At 41.1% G+C, this 22,096-nt stretch overlaps 1 protein-coding gene across 7 annotated transcripts in view; it reads left to right on the top strand.

Annotated features, from left to right (window-relative positions):
* Positions 1–22,096, top strand: part of TRPM6 (transient receptor potential cation channel subfamily M member 6) — a 142,861-nt gene that overhangs the window by 114,756 nt on the left and 6,009 nt on the right. For 5 of the 7 annotated variants that reach the window (XM_064490283.1, XM_064490282.1, XM_064490281.1 and 2 more), the window contains 3 exons: positions 2,723–2,829; positions 5,439–10,545; positions 11,248–11,336. In XM_064490283.1, the coding sequence (XP_064346353.1) occupies positions 2,723–2,829; positions 5,439–5,572 (241 nt within the window). In that variant the 3' untranslated portion in view covers positions 5,573–10,545; positions 11,248–11,336. Of the gene's footprint in view, positions 1–2,722; positions 2,830–5,438; positions 10,546–11,247; positions 11,337–21,372; positions 21,428–22,096 lie in introns of all 7 variants that reach the window. The other 2 variants (XM_064490280.1, XM_064490279.1) reach the window with 2 other exon arrangements.

Here is a 22,096-nt window from a genome sequence, read left to right as displayed (position 1 = left end):
ATGGATGGATTGTATCACTGTAGCCTGCCTGGTTGGTGGGGTCACCTAATTCTGGGTGCATTTGGTCTTCCTGGTGAAGATAATAAGAAGTACTATTTTTTCACAGTGTGGTAAATTACCCCTAATTAGTTCAGTGAGGCTCGCATTTTTGGATGCCATCTGTGTGTTAATCCTTTGCTACACAAAGCATGGGCCGTGGACCAGTAACATCATCATCACCTGGGAGATGGTTAGAACTGCAGGCTCTCAGGACCCTCCCTAGACTTCCTGAATCTGAATCTGAATTTTCACGAGATCTTCAGGTGATTTGGTGTAAATGAAAGTTTGAGAAGCAGGTGCTTTCACATGTTGTCTATTTCACTCTGCATCTTCAGTCCCAGTTCACCAGTGAGAAAAATGGAGCTCAGAGGAGCTGGTAACTTGCCTGTGAGGAGAAGGGGTCAATGAAAGGGAATGATCCTCTACCAAAAGGGAAGATGTTTTTTTGTGGTGCAAATTCTGGTACTGTCTCTGTTGCCTGTTGTCTCCTACCTTTCCCCAACCTTTTGCCCTTGAAGGCAGAGTCATCAGACCTTCTCCCTCAGAGCCTCTCTGGCCACTTGGTTCCCCAGGTGATCGACTCTCAGTGGAGGCTGCCTTGGTAGTTTGGGACTGCATCTTCTCACTGCCTTGATGGTTTTGGCCATTTGATAAGTATGAAATGATAATAATGGTGAGATGTTCTCTAGTAAATCTCTGTCTGCATGGCACTAATTAGCATTTCCTCGAATGTGGAACCAAGCAACCACCTGCTTTCCTGTGCTGTGAAAAATCCGGAAAACAGTTGTCTTTTTATTCAGATGTGGTTATCTGAGTCTGCAGGGCTGTGGGCGTGCTGTGCGAATGTCCCTTCAACCACCCTCCTTCACAGGCGTCCCCTGTCGAGCACCTGATGTATACGTATTGCAGTAGTTTTGATTCTTGTGTCTTTTAAAAACTTGGTTTTTTTTTTTTTCTATTTTTATTGTTTTCCCTGCTTCACAGAGGCACTGAGGGTTGAACCCAGGACCTCGTGCATGCCAGGCATGCACTCTGCCACTGAGCTCTGCCCTCCACCCACTGAGTCTTCTGTCTTAACTTTAACAAAGCTCATAGAGGGAACTGATTTAGCTTTCAGCTTTTATCTGAGAATCAATGATACATTTCTAAGTTGGGAACTTTCATGTTTTTACTGGGAGGAAAGAAATGGCAGTGCAGAATGCAAAAGAGTGAAATATTCCATCAGGGTCATGCCGGAGAGACTATAAAAGGGATTCTTCAATTTTAATGGCTAAAATAACCCCTTCTTTTTTTCACTTTATCAGCATCACGGAGTTCTGGTACTAAATATTGAGTGATTCTATTTCTTCGCCACATTTGGTTTTGCCTTATAGAAGTGGTTCCATACCAGATAGACTGAAAGAGGAATAGTTAACAAGAGGCATCTCATGCAGCCCGGTAAATACCACCAGAGCCGTGCTTTGTAAGGGAGATTGAGTGACCAGGAAAGTTAATCCTGGGTGTCTGTTCACGTTGTCTTCCCGAGAGGTTTCCTCCACCTACTCGCCTCAGAGCAAAGAGGCAATCTGAGATCAAACTGACATCAGCCCTCATTCTGAGCTTGGCACATCTTCAGAGCAGCTACTGTTATTCTGCCGAAAGGAAGTGGAAATTGAGATAAATGTTTCAATACTCGGATGGAAAAAAAAGCCCATTTTTACACCACGTCCCTTTTGAAAGACCACATTCCTTAGAAGCAAAGTTTATTGTTTCCTTTTGTGATAGTTTGCTTTTCTTTTTTCTTAAGACGTGGTATTTAAGAGCGGTAATTGAGTTCAGATTTTAAAATGTGCTGTTTTCCACTCTGCATGTCATTAAAATAAAATATTAGCTTTCATAAAGTTTCTCTGGAAGTGTTTCTTGTGTGCTGTGTTCCGTGGTGTGTGGAGTGTCAGCCGAAGAATAGTGGTTGTGTGTGATCTGATGGCAGATGAACATTGATCCTAGAATCTACTAAGGATCTATTATAATTATAGTGTTCAAAATGTGCCTGATATATCCTCATTTTGTTTGTAATGTTGTCACCTGTGTTTAGCAAATGCAGTTTACTTCCATAAAATCACTGTCGCCTAGTAGTCTTGTCTTCTCACGAAGAGCCTGGCTATAACAGTTTGCAGGGTAGAAATAGCTATCGAAGAGCCATGAATACTGGGTGTAGGGTTTTGTCACACATTTGTATTTGAGGACATTTGTTATTTTCAGAGCAGTATTTGGGTTTGAAACAGCGAATGTCGGTCTTTTCAGAAGGCGTGTTCCAATAGCAAATTTGTTTTACTTTATACCTTACCTTTCGGGTCTTCTAGTGGAACAGTTGGTAATGAATGTCATTCTCTCATCCCATATGCATTAAAAAGGGTCTCACTGTATTTTCTTTTAATGTGGTACATAGAAAATTCACTCTTCTATCAGATTAGCGTGGAAATGAGTTTCACAGTGGGTCTTGGAGTTGGGTACAAAGATTGAAGTGCATTTGAATTTTAAATTTGCAAACCTAACATTGTTGCTTCCCCAAAGTGCTCCATTCTTTGTTGGCTCCTTCAAGTTTACAGGGTTACTATGGGATACTGTTCGGTATCTCAGAGAATCCTGGTTGAGCTCCTTTTTCTTAGCTGTGATCTAATTGATATTCTGATATTTCCTCTAGATCAAGAGGAATGGTGTTTGGACCAGCCAATTTAGGGGAAGATGCAATTAGAAACTTCATTGCAAAACATCGTTGCAACTCCTGCTGCCGGAAGCTCAAACTCCCGGGTATGCCCCAAACAATTCTATTTTTCTCTAAGTAAATCTCTCATTGAACGACATCCATTGTAACCTGGGATAGAGGAGAAAATCTTAATCACATTTTTATCTCATTCGTAGTCGAGGCCTGACTTTCTGACTGCAAATTTTTCAAGTCTCTAAAGGGATTAAAAGGACAGGGATTTACTTCAGGTTCTGCCAAAATGTGATAAAACAACGTTGGGCCCAGTACTTGTCACAGTCTCTCCAAGGGAAAAGTTCCACCTACGTAATTGGAGTAAAATTGGACCGAGGCAGGTCTCTGTTCCCTGCCCCGCCCCCGTCCTCTTTGGGTCCTGTGTGGTACCCACAATATTTCTAGTCCGTTCTTATTTACTCATTGGATACTTGGGAACGTCAGGTATGGAGGGAAACAGCTATCAATTAAAGGAGTGCTTTTCACTATAAAACTCTGCCAGTTTAAACATACATTGCAAGGTATATTTTTAAAATCTGATTTGATAACATGGCACACTTTCTGTGAAACTAATATAGTCAGCACAGAAAAATATTCCTAACATAAAAGCAAGCAGCTGGAGGTCTGTGCCCCCCAGACTGGCAGCTCCAGCTCTGCTGCATTCCTTCCTTTTATCTCAGAAGGGTTGCTTTATGTCTGTCTCGGCCGGCTCCCTCTTTTCCTTAGGTCATACCACACTTGTCCTTAGAATGGAATTTCACATCTTTGAAGCTGAGTAGCCCTTCCTGCCTTATCATAAATGATCATACCCTGAATTGGAAACCCGTAGAAGGTCACCATCCATTGTAACTTGGGATGGAGTAGGTGTAAATTCACAACAAAGGAGGGCAATTTCTAATCTTGTTGGAGTCAGAGGTGGGAGTCGCTCTTGTGGGTGTGATGTAGCAAAAGACAAGGATGTCGGGCAGCTTCCAGTTCCCATGGGAAGCAGCTTGTCAGCCAGGGGTGGTGGTAGTGGCGGTGATGGTGGTGTGGGTGGTCGGGGTGGGGGTGTCAGGTTGGAGCAGCACAGAGAGGAGGGCCATCACTCTCATCGGGTGGCTGCCCAGGACTTGTTCCCCCAAACCACACAGCAGAACTGGGCCAAGAGATCAGTCCCAGCACCCTGGCCGAGCTGCCCCCTGGCCTCCTCCGTGCTCAGCAGGGGCTGGGCCCTGCGGCGTGGGGCCTTCAGGTAAGGGTCCTACGGGAGGCGGAGGTGACACACGTCTGTCACCCCAGGATTGCAGGCTGGAGTCCAGCCCCTAACTCAGTGCCCTCAGGTGCCAGCCTCTTCCCAGGTCTTATTCATTGTTCCCTGGGCAGGGTAGCTTCCCATTGTTGAAGACACAGGAGAGAAACATCTGATCAGCCAGGAGAGAACCAGACTTGAGGCATAACTCACTGCTTCCATCCTCTTCTGTATGACTGAGATTTTTTTCTCTTCTTTATTTCTCTTTTTACCTACCATGGTGGGTCTTGAGTGAGTAATTCAATAATTCCTCCATTTCTGGACCTAATCCTTTCTTTCAAAACCTTAGTTAACACATTTACATGGAAATCAGGAATATCCTTGTTTACTCAAACGTTCAGAAATTTGAACTAAAAAAAGTTTCGTATGGAAAATAGGATTGGGGTGATTTTTCTTTTTGTTTTAGTTAGTTTTTTTTTTTAAAGAGAGGTAGTTTAGGATAGTGTATAAGAGCATGGGACCCATAGGTTGAGCTCACATTACAGAATTGCTTTTCACTAGTTTGACCTTGGGCCTCAGTTTTCTAATCTGTAAATTGGGGGTAATAGCACCTATCTCATAAAGTTTGTGTGAGGATTGAAGTAATTTATGTATGTGTTCAATAACTGTTGGTTATTATTAAGTTGTAATATGTATTAGTTTTATATCCAGATAATCTTCATTTAATGTTAAAGAATACACAGAATGCACGTTTAAGGTTAACTGATTTCATCAACATGACAAAAAAATGGCACACAAACATTGTTTTTAAAATTAAGCATGCTCTACCACTGAGCTCTACCCCCACCCGCTATACAAACATTTAAAGCACATTCTCTTCCATACGTTTCTCCCCCGAGGTTACCCTTAGTCATGATTTCTTTTGATAATTTCCCTGTCAAAATAAAGAAGGAGGCTTTTAGGAAACATAGGATTCGATGATTGGTGGAAGCTTTCATAGGTGGGGCCAAGCCTGAGGTACAGCTTTGTGCCAGAAGACTGACCACTGATGTCTCGAGCCCACCATTTTGGCTGAGCTCTGCCACCATTCAGTGGTGAAAATGCCCTGTTTCCAGTCTGGCCTCACTTAACTCTGGCCAGGTTATGTCTTATAGGGCACCATGCATTGAATCAATGCATTGACTCAATCTTGCCTCCCTCGCCCCAGTGAACACAGCCTAAAACAGCACTGGGGAGTTAGAAGCACATGTGTGCAGGGTGAGGGGGTGGGGACAGAGCTTGGACACAGTCAAAGGCTTGAGCCTCACGTATCAGTGGCTGGAAGAAGCGGATTCCTCTCTGAGCACTGGCCTAAAGTCCTGGTCCGATCAACTGTGTGAGTATTGGATTCCTAAGGACTCCCTGTAACAGTCTTAACTGTCTTCCTTGCAGATTTAAAAAGAAATGACTATTCCCCTGGAAGGATAAATTCTGCCCTTGGACTTGAAATCAAAACAGAACCAGCTGTGGAGACTCCAGCAGGGGAAGAAGGCAGTGATTGCCCAGAAGACCTCACACAACTGTGAAAAAGGGAGCCGTAAGAGGGTGACAGCCCTTGCTCTCCCTTCTGTGGACTCTGTGGTAACATAGATGGATTGAGGTGGCATTGATTATGTCAGAACCTTTGCCAGGATGGCCTTACCCAGAGGGCCTCCTGGGACGTGCCTTCTGAGCCTCATGTCTCCCCTGCCCGAGGGCCTCACTGGTGTGTGACGCATGGGTTCTCCTAGATACTGCCCTGTGTGCAGGGGGCTTGGCATCTGTCTGTCATCCTCAAGTTGCACAGGAAGACTCTCGGATGAGTCAGCCAGGGGTGCTGCTCCTTCATACCTCATTGCATTAGCTGGTCACTTAGAACCCTTGGAGCAGCATGCTGGGCACTGAAGAACCAGGCAGATGAATTTAATTTATTTTCTCACTGTGTGTGCATCACCTCACCACGTATTGTGTTTATGTATATATGTACATAAAAAAAGTTCCTTGATTTCCTCCTCTCTCCTTTCCAAGCAGCATAGGGCTTTGAATAGAGGCAGAAAGGAAAACAATGGAGCGAGGGTGTCTTTGCACAGACTGGAGCACCCTCCTGCACAAAGTAACCAGTGAGAAGTTAGCATCCTGGTGAAATCTAGATGGTTTTGAGGTATTGTCAGTGAATCAAATGATACTTGGGGATTTCAGTTTTCTCTGGAAGAAAGAAAAGGGAAATCAAACCAAATGCCCTTGCATCCTTTTTTTTTTTTTTTTTTTTTTAAAGAAATGTTTTCCCTTTACTTAAGCTCAGGGACACTTTTGATTAGACAGTTGACTCAGCCAGCCTCTAAAGCATCATCCCCTTTTTCAAAGCTGTGTATATAATATTGCAAGCGAAATTACTTTATATCAGGTCCCAGAGGAAAGATGGGGTTTCTGAATGAAAACAGGCTTCATTGCCGTGCAGAGTTCTGGCTTCAAGAGGACTGGAATGTGTATTTTAAGTCTGACCTGAGAACATATAATTAATTTCAGAGGCCTGAAGGGAGGGTCCCAGCAGCCACGCTGTACAGCATGTCTGGAGGACCAGTCGTCCCTCTTTTGTACTTGCCGGGGGCGCCCGACCTCAGAACAAGCATGAGCTTTTCACACAGGGAGGGGTCGGAGAGCTGGGGGAAGCTTCTCCCCTCTCCCCCTGCACCTCCTTCCCTCGTTATAAAGTGTTCCAACCCACCAGCAGCAAATCTCCTGGGGCTGAAATTTTCAACTTAGCCCTTACATTAGCTGGCTTGTTTTCTAAATCCACACTCCTGAATTGTTAGGTTGCACTCAGGGGACGTGTAGTAGCCCAGGGATAGGGGGATGGAAAGCCAAGGATTTGGTTTGCCAAGGATCGTGTCTGATTCTTGTGAGCTGCACAAGGGCTGAGTTATAGCCATTAGAACTTTTGGGGGTGGTGGGAGGTGGGAAATTTGCGTGATTTCTTGACTGGCAATGAGGATAAAATGTTAAGGCTTTTTTTTCAGGGTTTAATTGCTTTATCCTATTCTGCAAATCAGTAAGGGATCTTTTGGTACTCACTTTAGAGCCATGCCCAACTACGGAAAGAGGCAATTTGCCTATCCAGGGCCAAACGAAAGGCATTAATTCACTGGCGAAGTATTTCTTACCTGGAATGGAACTTGAAAAAAATACATTTTGATTTTAATTTTCTGTGTTGTGATTTTTTTCTCTCTCTTTTTAAGAAAAATCACTAAAATAACATTTTAAAAAGATGAACTGCTGGGCAGAGGTCACTGTGGGATCACTTGCATGCAGATACCAAGGTGACAGTCTTGACTTTGATTCAGGACCACAAATGAATGAATGGATTCATTTTGTCAATTTTATTCAACAGATATTTATAAATGCCTTCTCTGTAGTGTGTAAGCAATGAGGATGCGGTGAACATTAGCATTTCTTTGCCCTCAAAAAGCTCTATGGTCTCCTGTTTCTTTTGTTGTTGCTGTTGTTCCAAGTTTGGATTCCAGTTAGTGCTAAAAAATTTGACTTCTGGGCAAATGTTGAGTCCAGAGATGTGTTCTATACCCTACCTGCCAGTGAGTGGTAGGTTCAAACTGGGATAAGAGAATTAGGGCGAATAAAGAGACATAGTTAGGGCTGGTTTTAGGAACTACTGAGGAAAAACGGACTGTGTAATCCTTGTATGAGTCCTAAGCCCATCTCACAGGTGGGATCTGAGTCTGGGGATGAGAGAAGTGGCCAGATTCCTGGGTGTCCTTCCTGAAGGCATCCTGTGCACAGGCCTTCCTTCCCATGAGGCTGGACATTACCCATGATATCTCAGAGCTTCTAACATCTCCAGGGGTGTGAGCTTAGATACAGTTTTGGGTGTTTCTCAGCCTATTATTTTCTGTGGCTTTGCAAAACAAGTACTGGGTGACTCAAACTTCCCAACCATTTAATCAAAGTTAAAAAAAAAATTGTTGTTGTTGTTTATTACTGTTTTAGGTGAGACAGATCACTCAGGTTCTAGAAGTCATGACACAGATGCTCCTGTCATGGCTTGCTGTCTTTCTCCATCAGTCACCAGCGTCTAGCACAAAGCATGGCACATAATAAGCTTTTGACATTATTTGTTGGAAGAAATAATAAAACCTTCAAATGATAATGGATTTCATTCACTAGTTAATAAATCAGATTTGCATTTTTAATCTAGAAGGGAATGATTACCAATTCCTTAAGACCCAACACAATTCTTTTGATCTCTCTCTGTTTTAATTTTCCAGGAAATAGCTTTTAACAACCTACACCTTATCTATTGAATTCTCCACCAGGGCTTGCCCTTACCGTCCTGGCGATAATACCAGGGTACTGTCCTTCTTCCTGGTGACTGTTGAAATGAGATGATAACTTCCCAGAAACTGCCAAGAAATAATCATCACTTTATTACCCTTTGAAAAGAAGATTGATAGAAAAGTCATTTGGAAGATGGCTCATTACCATGCCCTCGTATGATTTCTTTACTCACATCTCTCCAAAGCATGAGAAAGGGCGGATTATTCTCTGAGGTCGGAATTTGAAGGCTGTGTGTTTGCCTCTTTGAAGTCTTGGTGTTTAATTTTCTGTAGTCATTTCTTGGGCAATTTTCTAAGAAACTAGTTGAAGCTAATTTATCATAAGTTAAAGTCAAATGACAGAAAAGGTTTTCTTCCCCCCTTAACAGCATTTTATTCCACAGAGGTTAGCTTCTGAAGGAAAATGAGACTTAAATAGCATTTCAAATCTCCAGCCACATGGGTGAGTACGCAGAATAGAAAGGGTTCTGGAAACCACACTGATTTTTTTATTGAGTACAATTATTATTTTGTGATTTTTCTTCCTAGACCTTGATGTACAGATAAAATGTATTTTTTTGTGTGTGTGTGAAATGCCCTCCTAAAAATAATTAGTTAAGTTGCTCAATTTTTCAAAGAGAGGCTTTTAGTCTTCAAGGGATAACAACCCTTGGTCTCCATCATTGGCAAGTTTGGTGTAACTTTATATAATTCTTTCAACCTTTGTCTTAATTCCCAGCTCTGAAATGGAGATGAGATACTTACCTTTTCAAACAAAGGTGAACAATAATGAGAGAGCATTTATAAAGTCCTTTGAGAAATCTCATTTTACAAGGCTTCTTGTGAGTATGGGATCCAGTTCAATAAATAATAAGGGGTTTTCATTTTTGATATTATGAGATCATTATTTAATGTTTACAGAGGATGCTCAGTGGACGTGTTTCAGTATAAGCACCAAAGTGATTTCTCCTTTCTGAGGGGAAAAGGCTCATTGCTCCCTTTCTGTTTTGAAGCTTAATTCAGTTAGTTTAAAATCAGGATGTTCACCATTTCACAGTGTCTCCTATTTATTTTGTTTTTTGATGGATTTAGGTTTACACAGCTAATGTCTTTTGCCATCTGCCCAAAGAAAGCCTTCTAGGACAAGTAAAGCACAAATCTGGCACCGTGATTGGTAACATTTTTAGGAATTGAAAGAGAGCAGGTTTAGAATCTTGATACTTGTAAAGCTTGATGTTTTGCAAAAAATTTAATTAATGCTGATTTAGATTTTGTCAGTATAGGGCTGAGAAAATTCTGGCCTTTAGCTTGCCAGCACCTTTTAGTTACTAACTTCCTTTAGAATTCACACCTTCCCCTAGTGTTTTTTTGTTTGTTTGTTTTCATTTTGAACCTTTAGAAATTCCATTCGCAATATTAGCCAGAAAGTCCTTAGAATCGTTATGGTGAAACCCTTTGGCTAATGACTGTCCACTTGTGGACATAATGACTGCCTTTCACTGGAGGAACTTGGGGACATCATCACTGGTGTCACGCGATTGCACTTTGGCTTCTAATGAACCTTTTTCTTTATGTGGCGTTAGTTACCAGTAAGAGGTCCCAGAACCTCAGGATATTTAGGTAACTGAAAAAAATCCTTGGTGTGTGTTATGGGCAGAATTGTTTCTTACCGAAGTTTATAAAATCCTAACCCCAAGTACCTCAGAATGTGATTATATTTGGAAATAAGGTCTTAACAGAGGTAATTGAGTTTAAAGGAGGTCATTAGGGTGGGACCTGATTCAGTATTACTAATGTCCTTATCAGAAGAGGAGATTAGGACACAGACATACTCAAAGTGAACATGTGAAGACAGCGAGAACGCAGCCACCTGCAAGCCAAGGAAGGCGGCCTCGGAAGAAACCAGACACCCTGACACCTTGGACTCCCAACTTCCAGAACTGGGAGAAATAAGTTTCTCTTGTTTAAGTCACCCAGTCTGTGCTGCTTTGTTATGGCAGCCCTAGGAAACTGTGACAGTGTGTTGGCATGTTTTGAAATTCCCTACTCGCCCCTGAAATTTTGTAGGTGGGGACTTGGGAAGCAGAGACGCTGGCAAGAACAGTGGAGAGGAGGAGAAGGAGACATGATCGTGCGGTGCATGCGTCTGCTGTGAGAGAGGACAGGAAGTATCGTGGCTGGTGGCAGGACTGGTGAGTTGTTTTACTGAGAGAGTTCTAGAGGTGAGTGTGGCAGATGAAGACAAACATGGGCTGGACTTCTTGAGATGGGATGCCTGCCTACTGCGAAAGGGCTTCTGGGGATTTCTTAGGGGAGAGGAAGGGAGGTGTGGGGATAAAGTGCAGTGTAGTCCTTAGTTTTGTACAACTGTTCATTATATATCCTATTTAAGAAATATTTATTGAGCCTTACCGTGGGTTATATCCTGCCCCTAAGGTTAGACTTATTAGATAAGATCCATTTCTAACTAAGAGGTCTCCAAAACAAATAAGGGGTTTACAATATACTAACTCATCATTGCCCAGCAAGAGTAATGATTGGATTATAATGATAACTTTTTAATATTATTATTATAAGCAATGTGCGTTGAGCACTCATTATGTTCTAGACATTTTGCTAAGTGCCCATTACAAAGATTTGAAAAGATTGCTTACAAGTTAGGTAAGTTGATTAAGTCAGCTAACTAAGTGGAAGCCAGGATTTAAAGCTTGGTCAAATCAGTGACGTAGGAGGCTGGGCAACACTGGCCGGCACACTTAGAATTACCAGAGTGTGAATCCCTATAGTGGTTTGAAACACGGATTAGAAAGTCAGGACCTAACTTAGGCCACAGGAAGAGAAAATCCAAACTGACAGTTGTGGAATGTTACCTTGTGTCCTGTCTGAATCTGTAGTTGTGAAGGAAATCGTCCCTACCCAGTTAATAGCCATTTATAGACGGTGAATCCATGGTGAAGCCACTCCCTCTGAATATCATCACAAGGTAAGTGCAAGACGATGAGGGGGTTCTTTGGAGTCTGGCACTGTGTCTGCCAATGAATTTTTCTGTTTCCACTTGCATTTCTGTCCTCTCTTTATGTCTTGCTAGACAATTAGATACTTGTTCATCAACACAACAGCTAACTCTTTGATACCATCTACTGACATTCTAGTTTATCAATTTATAGTGAAAAATAGAATCTACACAAACTACAAAAGCTTTATCAGTCTGAACATCACACTGTGTCCCTGGAGGCCTTGGATGCTGGATTATAATCAAAGGTTTGCATGAAGTGCATGGAATCAGAACAAAGAGAGTTAGATAAATCACACATTTTATGGAGTCAGGCTAAGACATCCTGTTTCATCCCATCTTCTCCAGAGGAATGGGCCTGCCAGTGGGAGTGGAGTACCCAAGTCTGCAATATTCCAGACAGATCCAAACAGCTTAGTGACTCTTACAGCAGCCTTGAGAAATACGGATGATAATGAGAAAATTTTTTTTTCTCATCCATTCTCCCTCTTTCCCTCTCTTTTTTATTCCTCCTGACACCCACTCCTTCCTTCCTTCCTTCCCTCCTTTTTTCTTCCTCCCTTCCTTCCTCCCTTTCTTCCTTCCTTCTTTCTTCCTTCCTTCCTTCCTCTTTCTTTCTTTCTTTCTTTCTTTCTTTCTTTCTTTCTTTCTTTCTTTCTTTCTTTCTTTCTTTCTTTCTTTCTTTCTCTTTCTTTCTTTTTCTTTCTTTCTCTCTTCCTCTCTTCCTTCCTCCCTTCCTTCCTCCCTTCCTTCCTCCCTCCCTTCCTCCCTCCCTCCCTTCCTCCCTCCCTTCCTCCCTTTCTTTTTCTTTCTTTCTCTCTTTCTTTTCTTTCTTTTCTTTCTTTCTTTCTTTCTTTCTTTCTTTCTTTCTTTCTTTCTTTCTTTCTTTCTTTCTTTCTTTCTTTCTTTCTTTCTTTCTTTCTTTCTTTCTTTCTTTCTTTCTTTCTTTCTTTCTTTCTTTCTTTCTTTCTTCTTTCTTTCTCTCTTTCTCTCTCTTTCTCTCTCTCTTTCTCTCTCTCTCTTCCTTCGTCTGATTCTCTATTTCTTTTGCATCTTTGTACACTACACTGGCTACAAATGTGGACCAGGAAACATCATTAATTTTATTAGTGAGGTACCAATTTTTCCAGAAATATAGAATTAGAAAAAAGAGAGAGAGCGAGAGAGCGAGAGAGCTAAAGGGCAGGTGAAAGTCATGTGCTCCAAAGAGGTTTTGTTTCATCCAAAGTGAATGTAACTGTTGTCAGAGGAGGGAGTAGAACTCAGACTTTCTAAGTCACCATCGTTTGTCTTAATGATGGCCATTTGGGTTAAGGCAAATAGTTTTCTCTTACTGTGTTAAAAGTCTCCTCTATTATCTTGAAAAAATATTCAGATGTTTCTCTGACCAAGTTTTTAACTTGGAAATCTTTATAAGGCTGTCATTAATATTGGTCAAATAAGATTTACTTGTCTATGTTTTTCAAGGAGGGTGATTTATTAGATAGATGATTTCAGAATTCTGGTTGCAAAATGATACTGCAAATTAATGATGAGTGATTTTAATATTTCACTTTGCTTATTTGTGTGTGTGTGTGTGTGTGTGTGTGTGTGTGTGTGTGTGTGTATTTGTATAAGTAGAAAGTAGTTATTTGAATACCAGGCTTGGGTGACCATTTCAAGTGAAAAGACTTGGATTTCAATGGATCTTTGAAATATTTTATTTTATTTAGGATGATTTATGATTATTTCCTATTGTCATAAAAAGCCCCTTAGGCTTGTGGCTTGCCTTAAATTTTCTCAGAAGGGCCTACGTGGAAAGGTAGAAAATTCTCTAAACCCTGGACTGGATGGGTTTAGGTTTGAACTGAAGCTCTGCCACTGAATAACTTGTTATCTGGAGCAGCGTGATTAACCTCTCTGAACGCAGCTTATCATCTGAGTATGGCGGGTAATCTGTTAGCATACTGACTTGTCTTCTTTCTATTCTCTCTCCCAAGAAGGGAGGTAGATGCCGTGGCCTCAGGCTGTTAATGGCTTACTGCAGAACTTGCAAGGTCCCAGTAGGACAGCCTCTCACCAAGACTTCTGGAGAACTGATGGGGGCTGGAAGTTGAAGTTGAGGAGGCAGAGGAAGCCTACTCTGAGAAAAGAGAAGCGAGATTCATTCCTGGAGACAGGGAAGATGATGGTGTTTGGGTCAGAGGCCTAGGGCTTGTGAAGGGCTAGTTCATGGGTGTCAGGAGGACTGACTGAGAGCTATGACCTGAGAAGTCACAGGTAGCAATGCATATCCATGCCGGTCATGTATCAGATGGAGCTACCTGCCTGAGAATGGATGACGTGGGCTTGTGGGCCCGATGGCCAAGGTTAGAAGCCCTTCCCTGTTTTCCAAGCACCCAAACTACTTTTGTTCCTACATGTTTTAGAATCCCAAAATATGACTGAGATGCACTCTTTTATCATTTTAGGGAGAGTAGACCTCTATCTAGACTTAGAGAAATAAGGTGATAAGCCATTTCTTGCACCTAAGTGTTGTGGAGCAAATTCATCTCTGTAACCTAATGTCTTCCGAGCAGGATTAGTCTGAGAATTAATGAATTAGAGATCACGTACACGGAGCACTTAGTGTGGTGTCTGGCACACAGTAGGCATGCTGGGAAACTGTTAATAATTATTATTTAATATACTCTCATTTTATCACCAAAGCAATCACTAGCCCAAGATCAGTGGAGCTGGAGATGATTCTCTCTCTTTTTAAAAAATAGATTTTTTAAAAAGACCAATTTTAAAGTAAAATTAAACAAAAGGTACAGAGATTTCCCATATACTCTCTGCCCTACACAGGCATAGCCTCCCCCATCTGCTTCTCTTTTCAAACAAAAGACTTACAGTTCCTGACATTGATCCTAGCATGCCAGAACTGAAATGGTTCTATACTAGGGGACACTGAGCAACGACAATAAATGGGCACAGCAATGTGATGACTTGACACAATAGACATTTATTTCTCACTTACTTAACATCCAGGGCAGTCTGTGGTGAGTGGTTGAGTTCTCCGCTCCATACAGTCTTTCTGGGACTCAGGCTGACAGTGCTTCTACTGTCTTTAGCAGATGGGTACCAAGGGCAAAATAACAGGAAAGGGAGGAGAACACATGGGGGTTTTATGGGCCAGCCCTAGAAGTGGCACACAAGCTTTTGGTCATATGCCGTCAGCTAGGACTCAATCACAAGGTCATGCTTAACCTGCAAAAGAGGGTAGGAACCGCAGTCTAGCAGTGCATCCAAGGAAAAGAGAAAGAGGAGTTTGATGGATGGCTAAAAATATGTCAAACTAGGGATTATTTATTTGGGTCCAATTGTTTGTTGGATTGAGTGTGGCTTTGGAAGGTGGAGTGTTGTTTGGTATGGCTTTGGAAAGTGGGTTTTTTCTTTCTACAGAAATGGTTAATACGAAGTCCTCCTTATTTAGGGCATGGCACTCTTTTGACTAACACTCCGTAACTTCTTGCACCAGACGTCATCAAAATTTTCGTCAGATATATTCCCATTTGTTTTCCCACAATTTACTTATAGTGGCAAAACCTATTGCATGCAAAAGGTGAAATCTAGTTGGAATGAGAGTTGGCTTTATTGAGCACTGTTGGTTTAGGGACAGCTATAAAATATGTCCATTGTGACTTTCTTCTCACTGCTTGACCTCCACCCATTTCCCTCCTCACCATCCCTCTAAGCAACACCATGTGAAATCAAACATTTCTTGCCCTCATTTCTAAGTTGCATACAGCCAGCTAGTAGTCATATAAGCAGTGAGGTAAGAGGAGAAATTTACATAAGGAGCCGATTAATATACTATACAAATGAGAGTCCTATGGAGAAGGTTAATTCATTTCCTACACTGAATGGCCACGATCACTGTAAATTTTCACCATGGCAAGAGCTAAGATGGAGATGGAAAACTTGGATATACATGAGAGATGGGAATTAACTAAATTTTATGAAGAGAGTTAATTATTATGTACTTTTCCCATAAAGTAGAAGACCTTAAATGGTGTTCTGACTTTAAAGCTTGGATTCATAAGCTTGAAAATGATTTTTTTAGAGTCATCTTGGACCATTTCTTGTAGGGCAGTGGGTGGGGAATTGAAAAATTTTTCATGAAATATTTTACTTTATCAAATTTTAAAACTGAAGACATTTCTAGAGTGCTATTGTGAAAATTTATGATCTGCTCATTTTTAAGCCCCCTAAGAACCGTGGCTGACGGCATTGGTGGACTGGTCAGAACATACGGTTTTGTTTTTTTTTTTGTAACTCCTCAGTGGCTGCTCCATTACTTTATTTTCAGTCATTGATTTATTGACTTAACTAACATTCGTTAAGTGCCCAGCATTTGCCAGGCACTGTGCTTAAGATTAGCGAGGTGGGCACTCACAGGTCCAGGTGAAGGCAGACATGTGAAATAACCTCATCGCACCAGAAGCTACAATTGAGGCATTTGCAAAATGCTTTTGAATTCAAGTGAAAGAGGGACTCCCTCTCTCAGGAGGAAAGGGAAGGCGTCACAGAGAATGACATGGAGCTTACCCGGTGGAGGGAACAGCAGCTGAGAGAGAGGTCTGGGGAATGGTGGACAAGTTGTACAGCTAGTTCTAGGGCATGTCCTGGGATAAGGTAGGAGGTAGCATGAGATAAAGCTGAGAAGAATGGGTAAATTTGTTAAAAGCCTTTCATGCAGTTTTAAGGAATAAGTTTTTATGCAGGCTGGGGAAGCTAGGAAATGTTTTGAATGTCACCAGTTCTGGGTTAATTAATTAATTCAGCAAACGTTTATTATCATCCACTAGAGTATAAACTGCTTGGCCTTAGAAGACTGAATATGATGTAGACCCTGCCCACAGGAACTTAACAGTTTGGTGAGTGATTATAACCAATAGAATTGGCTCTAAAGGCTTTTTTTGGGAAGGACTTTAATTGAGCATACGATCAACCCCTTCCAAATTCACTTCATCTCACCATTAAGATCATCATTACCTTTGATGTGGGTGATGGAAGTTTTCTCAGTCTGAAGGGTAAAGGGCCTAGCAGGGAAGTAGCCTTTTGCCAACCAGACAGAATTTCTCAAAACGCCCTGGACTCCTGGCCCTCCTCTCACTGGGGTTGTCAGCGCACACTCTTCCTGGGAGCAGGAGGCATCTCCTCATGCTTGCTCTGAACACGGTGCAGTCTAAGCTTTCTTTACCAAGGCAAGGCAAGACCAAGAGTTTACCTAAAGGAGCGATAAGAAATTTGGTGAACTGTTCTTATTTTTAGCATCAACTTTCCCAACCATGGACATTTCAAAATGTCCTGACACTATCTTCTAGTAGTTTCTTTTTTCCTTTCAGTATTAACTGATTAACTGTATCAAACACTTGTGGGCGATCTGCCTGATCCTTGTGTCTCTGACTCCTGCCCCTGCCAAAAACAATTCCTAAATTATGAGTAAAAATTTATCTGTCTCTGACTGATACACCTTTGATTCCAACAGATAAAGTATTTCATTAGGTTCTGGAAAACTAGCTGCAAACTTGCTCTCCGGGCAAGGGCTGATTCCATTGCCCAGACTCCCCTCATGGCCGCTTGCCCACCTGGAGAGGCTGCTGTGTCCTCTGTTCTGGAAGAAAGAAGGCCAGATAAGATCAGGCAGTAGGTCATAGAGCCCTTGTCTGGCTCTTCTGACACAGAAAGCTTCCGGGCCTTCTTATTTCATTCTGGACCTCACTCAGGTACAGTAACCTCCCGCTGGTCCAGCCAGATCAGGACACTCACCCCAGCCTCCATCCTGAGCCTCCCAGCCCAGCCAGGATTTGAACCCATGGTCCCGAGAGCAGGATGGATTAGTGCTCAGGGCTCCCACACTGAGTCTATCAAAGCTTTCCTCCACACATCCCCATTATGTGAACGGCTCTGTTAACCAAACCTATTATCTTTCCCCCTTGGTTTTCAAGTTGAGAAAGGGAAAGCAACTTCTTTAATGGCCCACAGATTGATGATTAACATTTTACATGTCCCTGCTGCTAAGTAAAAGAACTGCTTTGTGGACAGTGAAAATGCCTAGGAGAAGGAAGCGGGAGTCAACTTGGTTTATTAAGTTGTGCTGCTTCATTAATCACAATCTTTTTTTATGGCAGTGCTTAAAGGCCCATCCGTTGTACTTCTCGGGAATGGGGTAGATCAAAAACAAGTGCTTTTAGTGCACCTTTGACATCTGGCATAGCAGCCGGCTATCTGCGATATTGCTCTCAAGCAGTGTGGGGAGCTGCATTTACTGTGACCATGCTGGCCCTTCTGATTTAAGCTACTGCAGAGGGCAATGAATTACCTTAAAGGAGCTCCAGTGCAGAACTCCAAGTTTTATGCCGGACCCCTGCCAGCTTCCCCACTTTATGAGTATGAACAATCAGACAATTGAACTGATTTGACTTCGCCGCTCCTGGAGTTTCATTGCCTCGAAACTGGGGATGTAATGATGGCAATGCCATGCTAAGTGCCGCTCTGACTAGCAGCGGTACCCGCTGCCCGTTCAAGTAGGGCACCCATTCTTGTTAGCTGAAAACTGCTCTGATTTGCAGCAAGGGGGAAAATAGATCCCATGCAATCAGATTAACTCAACTCTGAATGTTATTTTCATTTAACACTGTGGAACCAGGCAGTGTCCCAATTTTTTTTTTTTTAATGGTAAACTCATTAAAAGGCAGGGTTGTTTTGCAAGGAGCCTTATAGTGCTGGTGCGGAAGGCACCTGCCAAGTCCCAGTACAGACTGCAGACACGCACGCTCGTATAAGCTCTCACACACGCACGACATATACTCCGACTCCATATACAGGCTCAAGTTCAACTAGTATCATCTGTGTAACAAAAGGGCATCTATCTGGTCCAGTCAAAATGCCCTGAAATCAAGTTATTCACAACATTTAAAACTCATGTCACTACATACACATTTTAGCTCTGTGTGAAACAGAAGACAGTGCTAAGGCTTAGTTATTGCATACTTTCTATGTCGGAGAACATACTCATTTTCAGGATTTTCTACATGTAAAAGGAGTTTTCCTCTAATATCCTTTGAAAATAGTGTTATTGTATGTGGAAGGACGAGCCAATGCTCATTGTAAAAAAAATTCAAAAAATGCAGTGAAGAACCCAGAAGAATGTGCAAGTCACCCACTATCTGACCACTTAGCGATCCCTATTATTAAAACTTTATCCAGACTTCTCTCTTTGTAATGTACACTGATTGATTGATCGCTTCAGTCATTCATTTTGCATCTGTAAGCAAATCTAAGTGTTATTAGAACAGTATGGAAAAAATGATCCCATTTATGTAAGACGAACACACACACACACATACGCATATTTAAATGAAACCTCCCTGGAATATCATTTCCTTATGTCCACATGCTTGCTTGGCATTGACTGTAGACTTGCAGTCTAGCAGACATCTCAGTCAATTTAATACCTGAGAGCCTGATATCCTCCCACAATGTCACACATTTCAGTTAATGCAACGCCACCTTTTGGTTGCTAAGGCCCTAAATTTCGGAGTCATCCTTGCTTCCTCTTATTTGTTTCACCCCATATGCAGTTTATTCACAAATCCTCTCAGCTGTGTCTGCAAAATAAATTCAGAACAGGGTCACGTCTCACCGATCTTCAGCACCGTCATTGCTCACCTGAATTATTGCAATAAACTTCGTATTGATCCTCCTGATTCCTGCATGCAATTTGGATGAAGCTAAATACCTTGCAGGATTGTCACATACTTTCATGTTTTTCAAAAAATGTGATGACAGTGAGGCATTTTGGAAAGAGCAGATATTTAAATCTAGATAGATAATGTCCAAACGTCCAGATGCGGCGTACAAGTGCCCTCCGCCTCTCCAGATGCAGCTCTCGGTATTCTTTGCCTTACACTTCCTCTTGCCTTTACTGTGCTGCCGTTTGTGCTTGGAGTCTTCTTTCCCTGCTTGCTCTTTGATGGTTAAATCTTATTTCGCCTTTTAAAAAATGCTAATATTCCTTTATTGATGTATAATTTATATATAGTCAAAGGCACAAATCTTAAGCATACACACTGATGAATTTTGACAAATGCATGTACTCATACAACCATCATCCAGATCGAGACAGAACATTTCCATCACCCCAGAAAGTTTTCTCATGCTTCTTTCCAGTCAACCTCCAGCCCCTCCCATGACACTGATTTCTATAACTGTAGATTATCTTTTGCCTGTTCTTCAACTTTTTATAAATGGAATCACCCTTTTGTGTCTGACTTACTTCACTCAACATGTTTTTGAGATTTATCCATGTGATTGTGTGTATAAGTTGTTCATTCTTTTTATTGCTAGGCAGAATAGTGTATGTAGCGGTACCTTATAGTTTTAATTTGTATTTCCTTGTTGCCTAATAATGTTAAATATCTGTTTTTTTTTATGCACACTACTTATTTCTCCTTTAAGCCAGTGTTTTTCAAACTGCAGATTTAGTCCAATGGTGAGGTATCAAATCAGTTTAGTTGGTTGGAACTCACATTTAAAAGGAAAATTTTTATGAATGTTCCATGTGTTTGGAAATAAAGTGAATTCTTTGTTTATTGGGTACATAGTAAAATTTATCTGAGGTCAAACTTGTTAACTGTGTTATTCAAATCTTCTCTAGGTTTTCTTGAAAACAATCTATTTAATCTTCTAGGATCTGAGACCTGTGTGATTTTTGTCCACTGTGGCTTTTTCAATTTCTCCTTGGAATTCTAACAAATTTCGCTTTATATATTTCAAAACCACATTGTTAGGTTCATAAAAAAGTAGATGACTGTTGAATCTTCTAGGTGAATTTGTAACTTTAAAAAATACTAAGTAGTCCATACTATAATTTTCTTGAATTCTATTTCATCTGACTACTAGTTTGACATCCTCAAAAATCTTTTTGTTATCATTTATGTACGGTACTTTTTTTCATTTCTTTATTTTCAATTTCCCTGTGTCAATTTGCATCAAGGCTCTCATAAAAAAAATTGTATATTTTAATTTTTACAAAAAGCTGATCCATGCCTCTACTTTTAAAAAGGGGAAATAACATATTGGTTGTAAAGTATTAGTATGTATAAACTTATTTTGGGGACATTTTATCATATACTTCATACATATTATGATTTCTATTGCTTCTTTTCTCCCTTTTTTCTAGAATTTCAGTGTGCTGAGTTTCTTTTCTGTGCCTTATAATAAGAATTTATAATTTTGTTCACATGGGTTGTGTACTTCTACTGTTAAATTGTTCACTGGAACTTTGTAGTATTGTTATTGTAGTGCATGAGATATTTTCCACTTAATTTCTTGCTGATACAGTATTTCAAAATGTAGATCGTTGCCTGTTTAGCATCCACGTAGCCATCTAGTGAACTTATCTTTATGAATTGATTTTTGAAAATAGTCTTTTGTATTTTCTAGACATACAATTATATTGTTTAAATATAAAGATGATTTTGGTTCTTTTCTCCCCTAGTATTTTCACTGATGATCTACTTCTCTTTATCCGGTGTACTTCTTTTCCTTCTATTCATATGCTGCTTAGTTTTATTGGGAATGTCTTTTTGGCAGCTATTAGTAAAGCTGTAAATGCTTCTCCTTTAATCTATTTTTGTATAATATTTATTTGAACCCAAACTTGTTAGGTGTGAAGCTCGGTTTATAACTTTTAAGAAGCATTTTTCTTGGCACTGCAGATGTAGGTAAAGAGGGGTAATATTACCACGGTAATAATGTAAGGTGACATGATTTATTTTAGTGGTATATAATTTATTTTAATAACTTGATGAATGGCCTTAATCTTGAATCTCTGGTAATGTTAAGATCTGAAGGGCTTCCTTATATTTCTCAATTATAGTTTACTTCATTTTATGGTAGAAAAGTATATTCCATAGCTGAATTTTGGAGGTAACTGCTTACCAATATTAATCTGTAATACCTGTTTTATCCTCAATAGGCTGTTTTGATGCTCAGACGAAGAATATATGTGAAAGACATTGCGAGATATAATGGTTCGTCTTCATTATTAGAGTGGGTGTCCAATGAGTATGTTAATTTGATTTGATACCTAACTTGGCCACCTTCACCACATATTTCCTTTTCAATTATCTATGCCTTTTTCAAAAAGGATATGAGATCCTGTGCCCAGGGACAGAGTGGATATGTGGAAATTATTTGTTTGAAAATGAATTACAACATAAGATTCCTTTTAAAGACAGATGTTGGGGGCTTTTCCCCCCTGCTGATTCTGACAGCATATCTGCAGAATACATGTGTCCCAGTGGTGATTTTGGTCAAACACGAAGCTGAGCAGACGCTTGCTTGAGCCCCAACCACCTGGCAGGCCTTTGTTGTCTGGGCAAGAGTCTCCAGACTGGGAAATCTGAGGGACACATTTTATTCCAGCTGAAGGCAGGATTATGGGTTGATGATTTACTGTGAGACCCAAGCTCTACTAAAGGCACCATTTAGAATGAGAAGCTTGGGGATTTGCATTCATCAGGCACAAGAACCAGGAGCCAGGAAGTGAATTATAGGCCAAAGCTGTCTCACCAGCTGGTGAGACTTTGCAATTTAGTTCCAATGCAGGTAGAGCCGTGCTCATGAACAAAGGGCCATCAGGCAAACTGGCATAGACCTTGCCATGGACTTTGCCTACAGGGGCACTGTCTCTCCAAGAG

The sequence above is a fragment of the Camelus dromedarius genome, chromosome 10 (genome assembly GCF_036321535.1).
Source record: "Camelus dromedarius isolate mCamDro1 chromosome 10, mCamDro1.pat, whole genome shotgun sequence".
Classification (NCBI taxonomy): Eukaryota; Metazoa; Chordata; class Mammalia; order Artiodactyla; family Camelidae; genus Camelus; species Camelus dromedarius.
This window is presented reverse-complemented; position numbering and strand designations above follow the sequence as displayed.